General features: G+C 36.0%; 1 protein-coding gene across 11 annotated transcripts in view; it reads left to right on the plus strand.

Moving 5' to 3' along the window:
- Positions 1–3,976: 3,976 nt before the first annotated feature.
- Positions 3,977–16,809, plus strand: part of ptprt (protein tyrosine phosphatase receptor type T) — a 246,281-nt gene continuing 233,448 nt past the window's right edge. For 6 of the 11 annotated variants that reach the window (XM_082136324.1, XM_082136327.1, XM_082136328.1 and 3 more), the window contains exon 1: positions 3,978–4,313. In XM_082136324.1, the coding sequence (XP_081992450.1) occupies positions 4,234–4,313 (80 nt within the window). In that variant the 5' untranslated portion in view covers positions 3,978–4,233. Of the gene's footprint in view, positions 4,314–16,809 lie in introns of all 11 variants that reach the window. The other 5 variants (XM_082136321.1, XM_082136320.1, XM_082136323.1 and 2 more) reach the window with 1 other exon arrangement.

The raw sequence follows: 16,809 nt of genomic DNA on the forward strand, positions 1-16,809 counted from the left end.
GGTGACTCTTGTCCTCTTATAGTAATTCTGATCTGAAGCCATTCTATTTAGCATGGACATATTTCTTGCTGTCTTGCCGAGTTATGAGATGGGCAGTGGCTGACTGGGGTCATGGTGGTGCACATTGATTTTGAAGTTTTAAGGAAGTACATTGGTAACACTTTATAATAACGTTCAGTTGCAAGTCATTTATAAGTGGTTAATAATGAACTAATCATTTACAAAACATTCATAAATGAGTAGCAAGTGATATACTAAGATTTTTATGTATGTTTTGTAAATTCCGTTACAAGTCATCTACAAGTGATTAGTAAATGATTAACTAACTATTTACGAAACATGACTATGCGTTCATAAATTATTAATAAGTGATGTTCATTATTTTATGTATGTTTTGTAGATTCAGTTATAAGTCATTTACAATTGATTAGTTAATGATTAAATAATCATTTACAAAACATGCGTTTCAAAAATGTTTAATAAATTGTTATTTTCTTATGCCTTATTGATTCTTGAAGTGGTAATCTACGAATGATGTGTAACACATTTACAAGTCATGAATAGTTTACACTTTAGATTAGGGGATGCAGAAAGTGTTGTAAATGATTTATTCATGCGTTATAACAGGTGTTGAACACTGTAGTGTTGTGTAGTGTAGTGTGTAGTGTAGTGTGTAGCAGTGGTGTAGTCTAGTTTTTTGTAGTGAGTATACTCTAATACACCCCCCCCCCCCCCCCCCGCATACTCACCCATCCCAGAGCGTCACCCCATAAGCACCACCACACTCACTAATGCATACAGTAGGCCTATGCATCGACATGTAATTGAGAGCATTATGAAATAAGTGTTATCAACATCTCAATTTATTATAAGCAACACAAGACTTTAACAGCCAATGACATTTACAGCTGAGGAGACTGGACTGATTTTCTACTGTTTAGTGTTAATCACCATCTAACTCAGTCAGTTGAGCTACATTTAGCCTTAGATGTTATATGAATATGGTCCCTGAAGCACAGGTTTTATCAGCTGACAAAAAAAAAAAAAAAAAATGTTTTAAACATTATAGGCACAAATAAAAATTTACTTTTAGAAATGGTGTTTAAAAAAAAAAAAAAAAGTGTTATTTTAAAATACATTTTACTGTGCAATTTCTTTCTAATTAATTTGAGTTAGACCAAACTTTTATTTTGGAGGGTTGTAGACATTTGAGTTTGTGTGTTTTAATAAACTATTATTATTATTATTATTAGGCCTGAAGTATACTCTACTGTGCAATAGTAATATATTTCTGTTATAATTTCTTCAAGTTATACCTAACTTTTATTTTGACAGGTTGTCGTAAAGACATTACAGTTTCTGTGTGTATATGAAACGAATGAATGACGATAGTTTTATCAAATTCTCGTCAAGTGACTCTCATAGCAGCTCTGCGATGAAATGCACATGTGTAGCCTACATCATGTCTCAATACAGTGAAATGCTGAAAACACCACGAGCGTGAGTCACCCGTGCTTCTCTTTGTGTGTGTGTGTGTGTGTGTGTGTGTGTGTGTGTGTGTGTAGTGGAGCACACATTGAGCGCTCATTCCCAGAGACGCGTATCTCTTTTAGCTATAATATTAATAGACACTAGTCCATATCGAGATTTGATTCATTGTACAGCAGCTACTTTTGATGTATTCATTCAAAAATAGCCAAAATCCGTGACGTTCTGCTTTATATAGCAAGTTCCATTTGTGACTGGATTCCGCGATTCGATCCGTCGCTTCGCAAACACAGACGGGGTGAATTTATGAATGAAAGTGTGAAAGTTCTGACACAAAACGAAGTTGATACGCATCCTCACGCTTTTTTAAGTGGGTATACGCAAATCCTTGGCCTTTTCTAGTGGGTATACGGCGTATACCTGCGTATCACGTAGACTACACCACTGGTGTGTAGTGTGTACTGCAGTGTAAGTGCTGACTGGTGAGGGTATAGACAGCTGTCTTCTCTGAAACACATGGAGTCTTTAACCACTGTGCACCTGATGTGAGCAAAACATACAAAAAAAGTAACATAATTTATTACACATTTATGAAACGCATAGTCATGTTTTGTAAATGATTAACTAATCAATTGTAAATGACTTACAACTGAATCTACAAAACATACATAAAATAATGAACATATTACTTATTAATAATTTATGAACGCATAGTCATGTTTCATAAATGATTAGTTAATCATTTACTAATCACTTGTAGATGACTTGTAACGGAATTTACAAAACATACATAAAATGTTAGCATATCACTTGCTAATCATTTATGAATGTTTTGTAAAGATTCTGCTTAACCCCGCCCCTTTATCACTATTGTGTGCAAGCTTGCATTCAGTGCTGCCTCCGTCCAATCAACAACTGAGGGACTGAACCAAGTCCTACTTTTTTTTTCCAATAATCCGTTCTACTTGGATGTACATCACAATATGGAAGAACATATCTGTTGCTACTTCTGTTTTATCACACTTTAATAAGCACTATTAATAAGACATACCAAATACACTATGTGCCATAACCTGCATTGTTATAGCTGTTCTGCTTTAATTCAGAGATTAATTTTGTAAAAAAAAAATGTCTTTATGCTACTGAAACCTATAGGATGAGATGATCATAGAAGATTGAGAGTAGAGTGAAGGTTCATGGACAAGTGTGGGCTGGTATGAAGAATGAAAGGGCACCTTTCTGTGTTAATGAGGCATTGATTTCCACATCACTAAATAATGAATTCATAAATTAGGCCTAACCATAAAACACTGCAACTGAAATCTGCCCACTCAGGGAGTTTCTATCTTATAAATGAACCATGGAGTTGACCATGAGCATTTTCTAAACTAGATCTTGTGTTCTCTTGCACACACATGCACAAAATATGTCTCAAAAGGGGGATTGTGTGCAGTAAGTGGGGGTGTTGGATATGCTGTAAGCTATATATACATTGGCAACAAAAAACTATTTAACACAAATATCAAACAAGTTCCATCTGCAAATCAGTTATGCTCAGACTAACTGTACTTTCGTGTCTCAGATCTCCCTAGCCTTTTTATTCATCAAAGAATCCTGAAAAGTGTCTCAGGTTCCAAAAAAATATTCAGCAGCACAACTGTTACCAACATTGATGATAACTGAGTATCAAATCAGCATATTAGAATGATTTCTGAAGGATCATGTGACACTGAAGACTGGAGTAATGATGCTGAAAATTCAGCTTTGTATCACAGAAATAGAAAACCATTATTTTAAATTGTACAAATATTTCACAAAATTATTACATTATTATTATTTTTTATCAAATAAATGCAGGCTTGATGAGCATAAGAGACTAAAAATACTAATGTTTCCAAAGTTTTGACCGGTACTGTATAGTGTGTGTGTGTGTGTGTGTGTGTGTGTGTGTGTGTGTTTGTGTGTATGTGTGTGTACATATGAATGTATATGTATGTGTTTATGTATGTATGTATGTATGTGTTTATGTATGTATGAATGTATGTGTCTATGTGTTTATATGTGTATATGTGTATATGTGTATATGTGTATGTATATACACATAAAGTTTGGCCACCAGAAAGTCTCCATATACTTTTTAAATTCATGTTGTGCAATAATCATATATCCATTATTTGGATAATTTATTTATTTTATTTATTTTAGATATTCAGCATTAAATGTGCTTCTGCTATCTTTGAAATAGATGCTACTTGGTTTGATATTTTATGTAATCCCACATTATTCATACAGTTTAAAGTGTGGCTTAAGTGTCCAGTCCAAATACTTTCGGGGCCACTGTATATAACACCATGGAAAACAAAGAAACTAGAGTGTCCTAAAACCTCCCTCACTCATTGCTCAGAGGGTGTAGAATTACTTTTAGGCAGCGCGCAAGTGCGCACCGTAGCGTCTTCAGCGCGCGCTAGTGTGTAAACCATCATCTCACCAGTATTTCGTGTCAGAACGGGCTGGCAGGCAGGTCTAAGGACCTGGGGGATATATTGGAACCCTCTCCTCGTTCATTCGCACCCACTCTCCTCCCCAAACACCCTGTCGTAGCAGTACAGAAACCCAACAATCAGACAGCTGTCGACTGCCGGCTTGAGTCGCGCGCGCTACATCACCAATGCCGGGAAAGCGTCCGCGCAGTCAGCTCTCTCGCGCACGCACGGACAGCGAGTGTGTGAAGTAGTGACCGCAAGAATGGACCAAAGGAACTACTTCGCCGTTCTGCTGCTCGTTTTCCACGTTCAACTCACATTTGGAGAGTTCTTTCCAGGCAAGTTTGCATTCCGTTCTCTTTCTTTTGGCCACTTTGCGGAGGTTACGCGAGGTTTGAATGCCGTAACCCAAGACGGGATGAAACTTTAATAATTGTATCTTGTTTATTAATGACGGTGTTCTGACGAGAGATGTAACTTAATGTTACAACGTCAGTGTTAGATGAATATGAATTCTGCCAGATTTGGTGTTTGCTTTATTTATCGTTTGTGACTTTTTATAGTCATATCAGACATGTTTTAAACGGAGCTATCGATAGGCTATTACCTCAGTACTAGCATGTGGACTCAAGTTTATTTGATTTTGTCTGGAAAGACGACCGTTATAAAACATTGTATTGCACTATAATAGCCTATATCATATTGCATTATATATAAAAATGCTGTTTTTTTTCACTATATGTTTGGGTCAATATGGACAAACCCAACCGTTGGGTTAAAAAAATTAATTAAAAACCCTAAACCTAACCAAACCTGTTTTGAAGTATAAATATATATATATATATATATATATATATATATATATATATATATATATTCTCTCTGTATGATAGGCTACCTCAGACTGGATGAAGAAAAGTTTACTCAGTTACTTCTCCTAATTTTAGCTATTTATAATTTGCGTTGGGGGTCATTTATAAAGTTTCTCATTTATCAGTGATCGGTTTAAGGGAAATGTTGGGCTCGGCGATGAGATCTTAAAATAGTCTCGTATAGAGTGAGGGAATCGTCCACCGCGTCCGTTCCGTCCTGAATGACTGCAGTTCATCCTTCCGCCGGCGGGTGGCGCTCTGGGCACATCCAAACCCCGAACCACAGCATCACCGGTTGAATCGTGGGTCGATGAGAAATTGTCCTAGAGCAGGAAAGATTTCTCCGTTTCTTTTGTTTTAAATATGATAGCCTAATATATATATATATATATATATATATTTGAATATCATATTTTCTTTGTCTTGAATAACCCGAAGTGTTCAAAGAAAATACTGAAGAGCTAAATTATAACAATAATGATACAGTGGATGGGGATGATTTATGAAAAGAACTAAGCAAGTTTTTCAGATGTGCTTAGAAGAAATTATTGACTGTAAAGCAACATAGAGAACTGCCAATTTTAATCTTACCTGGAAGGTTAGAAAAGTCAATTATATTTCAAATAGCTGTTTTAATGTTGAAATAAGCCAATAACTTCTAGTAGAACATGTCCTGGATTACTGTAAAACACACAAAAATTGAAAACTTAAGTTGAATTACTGCCTTAAATGAAATAAAGTGATTCCAAAATTGCAACCTGTGGTGATAATAAGTTCCTTGCACTTGTTCAACCACTTTGAATTTAATTGTAGAAAATTGAGTTGAAACTGTGAGAACTTGTCACAATAATTTTAATAGGACAGAATGTTAAGTTCAGCGAAAGGTTAAGTAATGCCGATTATTATATATGTAAAAAAATTTCCTGCCGTTTGTGTATTTCAGCTTTTGGCTGTAGGTCTGTGTGCTAAAGACTGACACTCAGACAATAACAACAGACAACCGCAATAGTCAAATATTAAAACAGTAATTGCTAATTCTCTTTCTGGGCATGGCTAATGAAACCAAGGCAATTTTTCAGTTGACTTTTAGAAATATCTGTAAGCTTTGATTGTTTCACACTTCTCACGTGCTGCTGACCTGTTGAGCAAATACGACATGCTTCTGTAATATCTTTCATGGCTTAACATGTTCATTTAATAAGCCCCAATAGACCAGTGTTTTTAAATTTCAATGCTTTTTTAGTGTCACGTCTGTAGCCTGGCTCTTGTTGCGAGGATAATTTGTGTTCCATTCTATCTTTGCTTGTAATTTTGGCAGGGCCAACAAGACTTTCTCTGTGCTTCAGTGAACAGCTTGACAAGTAAAGGCCTATCTTTATTCACCAGTCTGAGGAAATGAAAGCAAGGCTATCAACATAAAAAGACTATTACAAAAAAGTACATCTTTTTTTGGACTTGATTCTATTGAGTGCATGGTATTCTTTGAAGTAGCATGAAAATACTATGGTATGCGAGTCATTTAGTACCATTATATATATCAGTACCATGGTATTACTGTTTGATTCCATTACTGTACCATGGGACCCTCAGGACATACAGGACTAAATGCTTCCATTACATTTATTCCGCATATTGATGGATGTCTCTTATATTTTATTGATGTTTGCTTAATTTAAAAGCTGTTTTAGTGCACAACTGGTGCAGTAGATCTAACTGTCTTATGCCTATGGGCAAAGCGGTTGAGTGTGCCATAATTGATTTAAAAGTGGCAGTTATCCCTCTGAAAGATTTTCATTTGGCATTTAATTGAATATATTCAGCTGGCAGCAGAGAGCCAAAGAGGGAAGACCTAACGTGTCTTGACTCTCAGCGTTCCTTGTCATCTTGCAGTCGTCAGATGTCACACTTTCAGTAGTCTTCTCTGTAAAAGTTGTCTGTCTTCGTGTGTCAAGAGTAGAGGTCGACCAACTGATCGTTTTCCGGCTATCGGCAACAATCCATACCGATAGTTTTTCCCTGTTGCGTTCATTGCTGGAGCAGCTGAGAAGCGTCCGCTGTCTTTATACAGTACGAGAGCGGCCTCTAGAGGCCAAATCACTGATGCCTTCAGGAGTTTGTTTTGACACGTGAGAATGAGTGGGAAACTTTAGATGAGGATTTAAAACACAACAAAAACAACAAAACCATATATACAGTACACAAATACATATTTACATATCATTATTAAAGTAGGCTAATTAATTTGTTGACTGGAGTGCAGAACAGCAGAATGTTTGCTGTCGAGGCTTAGAGGACGCTAACATTAGTTGTAGCCTAAGCAAATGTGACAAAAACACACGCAAGTCTGACCCGAATGTTTAATGTCACGATTGTTACCATCTATTTGAATTAGTTTGTATCCAGCTGGTCGCATTTATGCATTTGTTATTCAGTGATGTTGCATTTTTCAAGCTAGTGATGTAAATAAGCAAATGGATAGGCCTATGTTAATGCAGCCGACAGAAATATAAACAAATCAGAAATGCAAATAACGTGGGAAAGGATACAAACAATATACATATGTGACTAATTTCAATGCTATGGCCTTGTGTACATTTTTAAATATGGCCATCTTTAAGCATGACTGTTTGTATTTATATGAAATGGTAACACTTTACAGTAAGAGTCCATTTGTAACATCAACTAAGGTTAATAAAAGTATTGTTCATCGTTAATTTCAACATTTGATCATACATTTTTACATTTTAAACTTGATTCTCTTAACTTTAGTTAATGCACTATGAACTAATATGAATGATCAAGGTATAATTAATATGTAAATATTTATATTTAAAAAGTATAGTACATTTTTATGGTTCAGTACTGTTTTTTATTTTTGTATTAAAGTTCAGCACTATTTTATGTGTTATGTTTGTTTCATTCAGTATCCATTTTTAAAATGATTAATCGGTTATCGGCCAGCGTGGTCCAACCCAGTTATCGTTATCGGTAAAATACACTATCGGTCGGCCTATAGACGAGAGTGTGAAATTCCTTACAATGAGTACAGTCAGAGACAATTTATATAAGAGACATGCCACTTCCTTAATCCTCAATACAACTATATAAGGAAAACCCGTAACGGCAAAGATGGCGGTTGTATGCACATGTCCCGCCCCTCCCGCTGGAAAGCCAATCATCTGCTTTTAAAAGTCAAGCCGGGAAACATTTAAGCCTATCGTCTGGTTCCACTGACGCATGCGCACAGTTGAGGTTTTGCGACAGCGGAGAGAGAGAGAGAGCCCCGGTCGCGCGCGCGCTCTCTCTCTCTCTCTCTCTCTCTCTCTCCCTCTTCGGAGCCAGACGAAAGTGTAAATAAGACTTCACCGTCTCCAAATTAAGCGCTGTCTTGCTCTCTCTCCCGCATGCATATTAATCAAAATAAACGACATTATGGTAAAAGGTCGGAAGACCAAAGTTTCATGTGGACCATTCGGAGATTTTTTTTTCCTGAATTACCGCTGGGTGTGAATTGTGCTAAAATACGTTGCCTTATCTTCTCTGAAATGTATTCCGCACATTCAGCTGACATAAAATTACTCTCTAAATAAACGAAAAAACCAATATTGACAATGATTATTGCACAACACCGGCATTCTGGATAGAGACGTACATGAAGTTGGTGTCGTGAACCCTTGCGCATGCGTAGTAAAGTATAACCTGCGGGGAAAAAGGCGTTTTAAACCTTATTTTGGGGCAAAGTCATCAATCTTTTTCAGCGATTTTTATCATATTTTACTGCTGTTTCTATACATGCAGTTTTTATGTCCCGGTGACCAGTGAAAGTGCAGTTCTGGCTCTCTGCCCATTCATTTAGATAGGAGCCTGGTCTTGTTAGTCCGAAATAGCTGCCCGGAGGCGTTGCCAAGATGGCGGCCGAGTGGCACGACTTGCCTAAAAGGACTTTGGTACAGTGGCGTGATACCTTGATGGTATGAGATGGTAATACTATGGTTATACTGTATATTATCAATGAAAGGTTTTGATGGACCTGCTCACTTTATGTATTTTGCACATTTCAGAACTAATTAGTTTTAGAAGAAATTAGTTCTAAAAACTAAGAAATAACAACATTTAGTGTTATTTCTGTTTTATATTTTCATTTTTAAACACCATTGAAGAGTTTCAGTTTGGGCTGGACACTTTTTGACTTTTTTTTTTCTTCACAAACTGGTCCAACTTTTCCAATATAAAAAGTAAATAAAAAAATGATTTGCTCAGGTTCTGAATAAATCTATTAAATAAACAAAATGTAAAAATGTAAACGTATTTTTACATAGATAAAGGACTCGGAGAGTGAAACAGCTGCAGTGACGTATACCGGACTGAGCTAAAGCTATTGGCCTCTCAAAAAACTGCGACTTTAAGAGCTCCAGTGTTTTTTTCAGTGTATTTCCAGTGTTTCTCACCCATTTCTTCTGGACACTTAAGGCCCTTGCACACTGAGTCCGAAATTTTCGTATGCGTTTTTTCGTATTCGTGATTCGGGGGCTCTAAATTGTCAAAACACCATTCAAAATGCTTGCTATGGATGCGAAAAACGCAGAAAATCGAACCCGATCCGATTTTTTTCATGACGGACGAAAGTTTCGGAGGCAGTGTGCATAACGTGATTGACATAACGTGAGGTCGTATTTATTTTTTTACGTGCGAAAATTTCGAATGCAAATTTTTGACTTTTTTAATGCCGATATTTAAATTTAATTTATCCTAATTTTTAAGAATTAAAATCATGAGAAATTTAACTTAGGTAAGTGAGCCCAGACTTTTGACTGGTAGTGTATATTTTGGTACTGAACTATATTCACTATATTCAAGTACCATGTCTTTAACTTTGGAATTGAAATGTACTCATTGTATTACCATTGTATACTTTTGGTGCTCTTTTTGTTAATGATAACACAAGCTTGCTTGTGAATAGAGATTTCTTTCAATAACCCAGTCTTTAAATATTTTTGTGTGTAGTTTCGCCTTTTAAATGGCAAAATGGGTTCATTAAAGCAAAAATGTATTAATTTGTATAAAAAAAAAACCACCCATAAAGGTTGTCTAAGGACCGGTGATGACGTGAGCTCTCTATGGTCCTATGATAAATCATAAGTTTATTCATTAGGCCCGGGGTGAGGCGGCCCACCCATGTAAATTTAGCCCCCGGCCCTGTCTGGTTTAGCAGCAGCATGATAATTTATTGCAGGGCAAGTTTATCTAACTCAGATGCATATTTTTTATTTATTTATTTGCCTGGCAGAATTTTTAATTTCTTCGAGGTTGTGAGGAGACGCCTATTATTAATAAAAATGATTAATTAAAACTAATGAGAGATCATATACCCCGAGGGAGCTGAGGATTTGTCTCTCTCTCTCTCTCTCTGTCTGTCTCCTGCTCTCTGACAGCTACTCGTTTGCAGCTCAGTGAAGTCTCTTATCATCTGTGCACTGCCTAATAGCTAATCCAGAAACTGCCAGACTACCGGATAATCCAGTTCACTCAGTGTGCGTGTGTTTCTTTAGGGCTTCTAGATTAATTTAAATAAATCCTTGAGCCTGAGGCATTTAGGAGTTTATATATTTCTTTTTGGCTACTGTTGCTTCTATTCCCGTTCATCTTTACCTTTGCTATGTCTGTCTCAAGGACAGACCGTTTCTAGAGAGTTTTTATTGCGTTATTGAAGGATTCATTAATTGAATTCACTTAGTATTTTAATGCATTTAACCCTTATAGTTTTGAATTGATATGCACTCTTAAAAATAAAGGTTCCAAAAGGGGGTTTTCATGACGAACCATTTTTCATTTTTCCATTTTTTTCAGAACCTTTCAGTCACCATTTCTTAAAATAACAATTTTTTTTCCCCCTTAGTGTGAAGAAAACCTTAATAATCCTTAATGTGAAGAAAAAGAAGAACTTTTCCCACTTTATATAACTTTTTTATGCATTGAAAAGGGTTCTATGGAACTTTATGGAACAATAGATACCAATATAGAACCTTTATTTTTAAGAGTGTGGTTATGAATACATATGCATTCATATGTCACAATGTCTACTTCACAATGAATATTTCACAATGTATACATATTATTCATTGTCCACACTCAACCTTTTTCAGGCCAAGGACTCCCTGTAAAGATGGGGAGAACATCCCATAAATTTTATAGTATAAAATATGTTTTTATAGTATAAAATATGTGTTTTTGTTTAAGCCTGGTCTATAATAACATCTGTATAGTATGTTTAATTTGTTGTACTTTGTTATGCTGCTGTCTATATATATTTATATATATTCAGAAAAAATAACACAAGTTATATGTAAATTTGTATATCAAAACCACAATATAAAGTTAACTCCAATCAAAGCTATCAAAGATTTGTTATTCATAATATCTTTTTTTTTTTATATACAAAAATTAGTTTAGATTTGTCAATAGAATATTCAAACAGAATATTCAAGGAGAAAAACAAGTGTAGGATATTTTCTACCATTGCAATTAATTTTCATCTGACCTTCAGCCGTCATATAGAACCACTTTATGTCATTAAGTCATTTTAGAGGCGGACAGTTTAATGGAATGATGACTTCTTCTTTTTTTTGGTGCTTTTGTAGTAATGAGCACTGATAAATCTTTCGCAATGAGACCAGGAAAGTGTCTTAAGAAACGTTGATTGTGTTCGACAAGATTTTGCTTTATAATTGAATTTGACTGAATAATTTTTATTTAATTAAGATGCAAAATTATGTCCACATCTTCTACTTCCTGAATGTGTTTTTTTTATTTTTTATTTTTTTTATGTTTGCCAACAGTCTGATTTACAGACATTAGAAACGGCATATGAGCCTTGAACACACGGCCCAATGGGTAAAAGCTCCATATAATGAACAGAAATCTCATTCCTTCTCCAACCACTTTTTCTGAGCCCTTGAATGAGACACTTCATGTCTAATGGCCGCCCCTGTGCTATAAGCCCATCCCTCTCAAAGTCAAACAAGAGTAAAAAGTAGAAGAAAAACCCCTGAGTAAAGTCACATGATGAATGGAATTTAAAAGGAAAGAAAAAGCCTTAATTGAGAGAAACCGCCACATATATCGTGAGTGAATTCTCGCCGAGGCTGCCAGGGCTAAATGAGCCTCACTCCGTTTCAACGTATGGAAACAAAACGAGTTGCCTTACTGTGACTGATCTATGTTTTGTTGTGATTGCTGCTCTAGACAGAGATGGAAAGCTCGTCTGAGTGGGTGGATAAACAATGCGAGAAATCAGGGAGAAATGAAACGCTGAAAGCCGCAACTGAGAGATAGACAGAAAAAGAGAGATGAGGGGAGGGGGAGGAAGAACAACACTTGAAGTGGTCGAAAAAATGAGACACCTGAGAGGACCAACAAATGACTTTGCAAGGGCTGTCGGGACATAATGGATTTCACACACAGACGCACACACGCACGCACACACACAGGAACATGATTATTTCCCGTGTGTCCATTAGAAAGCGCCAGGGCCGTAATTGTTTTCTTTGACCTGCTTGTTATCGCCCTGCTCCTGGGTTGCCAGGTTTCAGCGCTCCACTCTTGCCCTCTGACAAGCTGTCACTCAGTGGCCTGTTTAGTATTCGAGCGAGAACGAGAGAGAAAGGAAGACTGTCAGAGGTGTTATCTGCATGACTGTGCTGGTCTAATCCTCCCCACTTATTCTATTTGGCTGACTAAATGACAGCTCAATACTGGAGTGCGGGCCAAGTCCACTATAAATGAGACGTCTCCTTTTCATACTGTACAGAAAGTGAAAACCTTGTTTAATATCTGAGGCGTTATGAGCCAGTCAGTATTTAAAGGCGCAGTTCACCTAAAAAGAGAAAGTCCGCTCAATTAGTGCATTTGAGGTCACTCAAAACCCATTTCTCCTGTGAAACAGAAAAGAGACTTTTTAGTCGATAATAAAGTTCCTTTGCTCATACAGTGAAAGTGTATGAGGTAAGGAAGTGAAAGTTGTTTTTATTCATTCTATTATTGTTTATTGTATTTTATTTATTATTTAATCAACCCCCTTAAATTTCTCCTTAAAGTCAACATGAAATAAAAAATGGACCATATTCACTGTGTTAGAACACGTTGTGAACGGTTTATTGGTTTGTTATTTGCAATGTTTGTCTGCGTAAAGTTTAATTCAATTGACCAGCCTCTGAAATACCTTTCCTTTTTAGATGATGACATCAAGTTCTCTTAATTTTAAAATTAGAATCATGTTTTAATTAAACATGAAATCAAAACCGACCCTATTTACTTTCCAAATCCATGTTATATAGGAAAATATAACCTTAATCTTCTTAATTTTCTTAGATTCTTTTCTCAACCACCTGTCACATGGAGACTGTTTTTAAATATTTTATTAATTCCAGATGGATACAATGAAGTCCCAGCCTAACTAATTATACATTTCTTTTTTTCCCTGTGGTTTGACATGCATCTTATTCTCAGATATAGGCTAGGTTTCGTATAATGTCATTGACATTAAATCAATTAAGCATGTGACTGTGATCCAGTCGAATGCTAAGAGAGAACATGAAAGCGAGATCTTCCACTCTTCTTTCATCCATTTCTCCAGGGCACAAACATCCGTTCCCCTTCAGTCAGCACTCTCCAGCAGGGTCATGCTCATTCTGGAGGGGGAGAAAGACCCTCTCTGATGTCCAGGGTGTCGAGGGATTTAATATGTGATAAAAAGTAATTATATTTTTTCTACTGTGTGTGCTAGGCCGGATTTACAGACATTCTCCCTGAAAGATTCATGAGAGTTTAAGAGTAGAGAGAAAAAAAAAAAAGAAAAAAAAAAGAGAGACAATGTCAAAGAAAGAATTTTTTAAATATATTTTTTATGTCTTATTCATTAAAGTGATTTTGTTTGGTTAAGTGGACAAAAATAAATATTGTAAGTATTTATTATATATTTAACATGAATTTTTGAAAAATGTAAACAGAATTTTGAACTGATTCACAAGAATAAATTTAGTTGATTGCATTGTGCATTAGGACACAAAGGATTCACCGATGCTTTGTAATAACACTGTAGGTAACGCTGTAACATAACACGATACTTCACGATGTTTCACGTTATTTCACGATAACACTGTAGGTGTTTTGAAATGTGAACCGCTTTGCAGTGGCTCACCATTTGGTAAAATACAGCACTTTCTTAAAACACTTCTAGATGGAATTAACTATCTGGCCCATCATTCGTTTATTAACCTCTGTGTGGGTTGGAGATTGAGCTGTTTTTGTTTCCGTAGCGTGTGAGGTTCAATTACAGTGTCATTAAAGAGACACAGACTCATTTGACGCCCCATCAAATCACTGTCAGTCTCCGTGCAGCGCTGTCATCTCAGAATCAATAGAGCAATAAAGAGCTTTGGACAAAACAGCGGGGGACTCATTTGAATGTGACACCTTATACCTCTCTGTCCTGAGCGCACAAGCAGGGGATGGATTTCCATTCACAGCCGTAAGTGTCTCAAAGAAAGCTTTCTAAGAGGTTCCCACTTAGACCAAACTGATAAAAGAGGGGAGGGAGAGAGACACAGGAAAGACAACAAAAATGCTTTATGATTTTACTAAATCGTTAAGCACAGTGTGAAGCATAAAAGGTTGTTGTTAATAATAATTTCATCAAATTTTGTAGTCCGTGAGCTTATAAAAATTTACCTGGTGCAGTGATTGATGTCCTGTCACAGATTGGCTTATTTTGGCTTCAAACGTTACGTGACTCTTAAATTTGGATTTTTAGCTAGAACTGCTGGTTTTAATGAATAATTATGCAATTAAGTAAATGATGCTGCACTGTATTATGAAAATATACACAGTGAGGTACCTGCAATTTCTGCATGTACAATACAGCAAGGCCTTGAGTGTTTTATTGCTATAATAAAAGTTATACGTTTTCATTAAAACATCAATTTTTATTATGCAAATGTAATACTCTTACACGAGAAGATGTCCTTGACGTGTTTTGTGTCACAGCTGTTACTGTATTGGGTTTTTAGAATTCTTGCATTGTTATATATTGGACAATCAGCATCCAGGAATAGAACTATCTGTTTAATGAATTTATGGTATGGAGTAGCGTTGTCAATACCAGTACTTTGGTACCAAGTCGATACTTGAGTTTTAAAAATGTAACGGTACCAGCCTTTATGATGTTCTGTTACAACCAAATACTGGGTCGGATCGGCGGATGCTTTCAAATGCTCCCATGCTTATTTATGAGCGCTCTGTGAAGGGCGTCAAAGGTTTCTGTGCAATGTGTTGTTGCAGCATTTGGGCAATTAGAGGCTTTTCTAATAGGCCAGAATAAAATTTATTCTGTGTGAGCTCTACATGCTCGCAAATCAATCATTTTTTTATTACCAAAGTATAAACACGATGTAAATAAAACATTCATTGTGCAGTATTAGTAATTGACAGTTTTTTTTATTTATTATAATGATAATTTTCACTCAGTCATTGAGCTCATGCTGCATCTGAACTGAAAATCTTTAATGTATTATTTACTTGTTAAATAAATTCTATTAATAATTCTATTGTTATTTTGAATTGATAAATAAAATAGTTGCAATCTTTTTTGCTATGGTACCGATAACTGTGAAATTTGACTGGTATTGATACCGACTACTGAAATTTTGGGATCATGTAAACACTAGTATTTAACCAATGGAGACAAAGTATGTTGTTACTGCATACATTCAAGTCATGTGATCGTATTTACACGCATTTTGTGAAAAATGGCAATAAAGCTCGCCTCTTATAATTTATTGCTTGTGGCTTGTGATCATTCTCGGTGGCAGCGCGAAATGGATAAAATACATAATGCATCAATTACACAACTAATGAACATCCTTTGCTCTTTATTTTGTTGCAGTAGTGCTAAAAAGTTTTCTTTGTTTGTCAGTAAGTGTAAAAGAGAGTGAATAAATGCACATCATAATTATGACTTCTGAGCTCATAAGTACAAACTTCCCTGGAGGAGGACTTGGACACAGCAGAAACTCAATGTTTGTAAGCAGTGAAGTGAATCGGCGTAGATGTTCCTCAGAGAGGGAGTGAGGTATGGGGAGGTTGAGATAAAGAGGATGAGGCTCAGGTTTTCTGGCAGAGGGTTATTCTAGAAGTGGATGAGAGAGAGAGAGAGAGGAAAAGGAAGGTGTTGGCAGAATGATTCAGACGGTGCAGATCTGGAGAGCTGAGCAAACATCATATGGCTGGCATTGAGAAATATCCTGTCCTTCTGTTTACTCTACAGTTCTTTCATGGAGAGGAACAAAGTCAAAGAAACCTGCACAGATGTGTGTGCACATACAAATGCGGTAATTGCCATCAATGAATCCATCAATAAATTCAGTCTAATTTGATTGAGATGAAGAGTGTCTTGATTGTCAGTTAAGATTTGATTAATTTGATAATAAATCTCTTACCATGAAGACAGATTGCAGTTCTAAGTGAATCTTAATTTGAATAGCGTTGGAAAGGTGTTGAAGGACCCCATTCTGGCCTGGCTGTTCATTTGTAATATGTGGTAATTATCCCAAATCCAGCTGTTTCTCCATTTATTGCTGGAAACAAAGCTTTATCCCTCACTGACAAGTGAAGATCTCTGGGTCTGCTGAGTTTAGTGTGCTAAAGTTCACTCAAACTTTGAGATGCAAGAAGTTTGTGTTCTAGCATCATGAACGAGTGTGCAACTTTTGTCTTTTGAGTGTGTATTTACTTATTTATGCAGCGATATTATTGAAAAGGAATTTACTATACACTACCTGGCAAAAGAATAAGAAAAAAGTATTACGATTTTTTAAAAAGTTTTTTTGAAAGTATCTTATTCTCACCAAGGCTACATTTATAGTAAAAACAATAATATTGTGAAATATTATTACAATTTAAAATAACTGCTT

The sequence above is a fragment of the Leuciscus leuciscus genome, assembly GCF_965113295.1.
Source record: "Leuciscus leuciscus genome assembly, chromosome: 14".
NCBI lineage: Eukaryota > Metazoa > Chordata > Actinopteri > Cypriniformes > Leuciscidae > Leuciscus > Leuciscus leuciscus.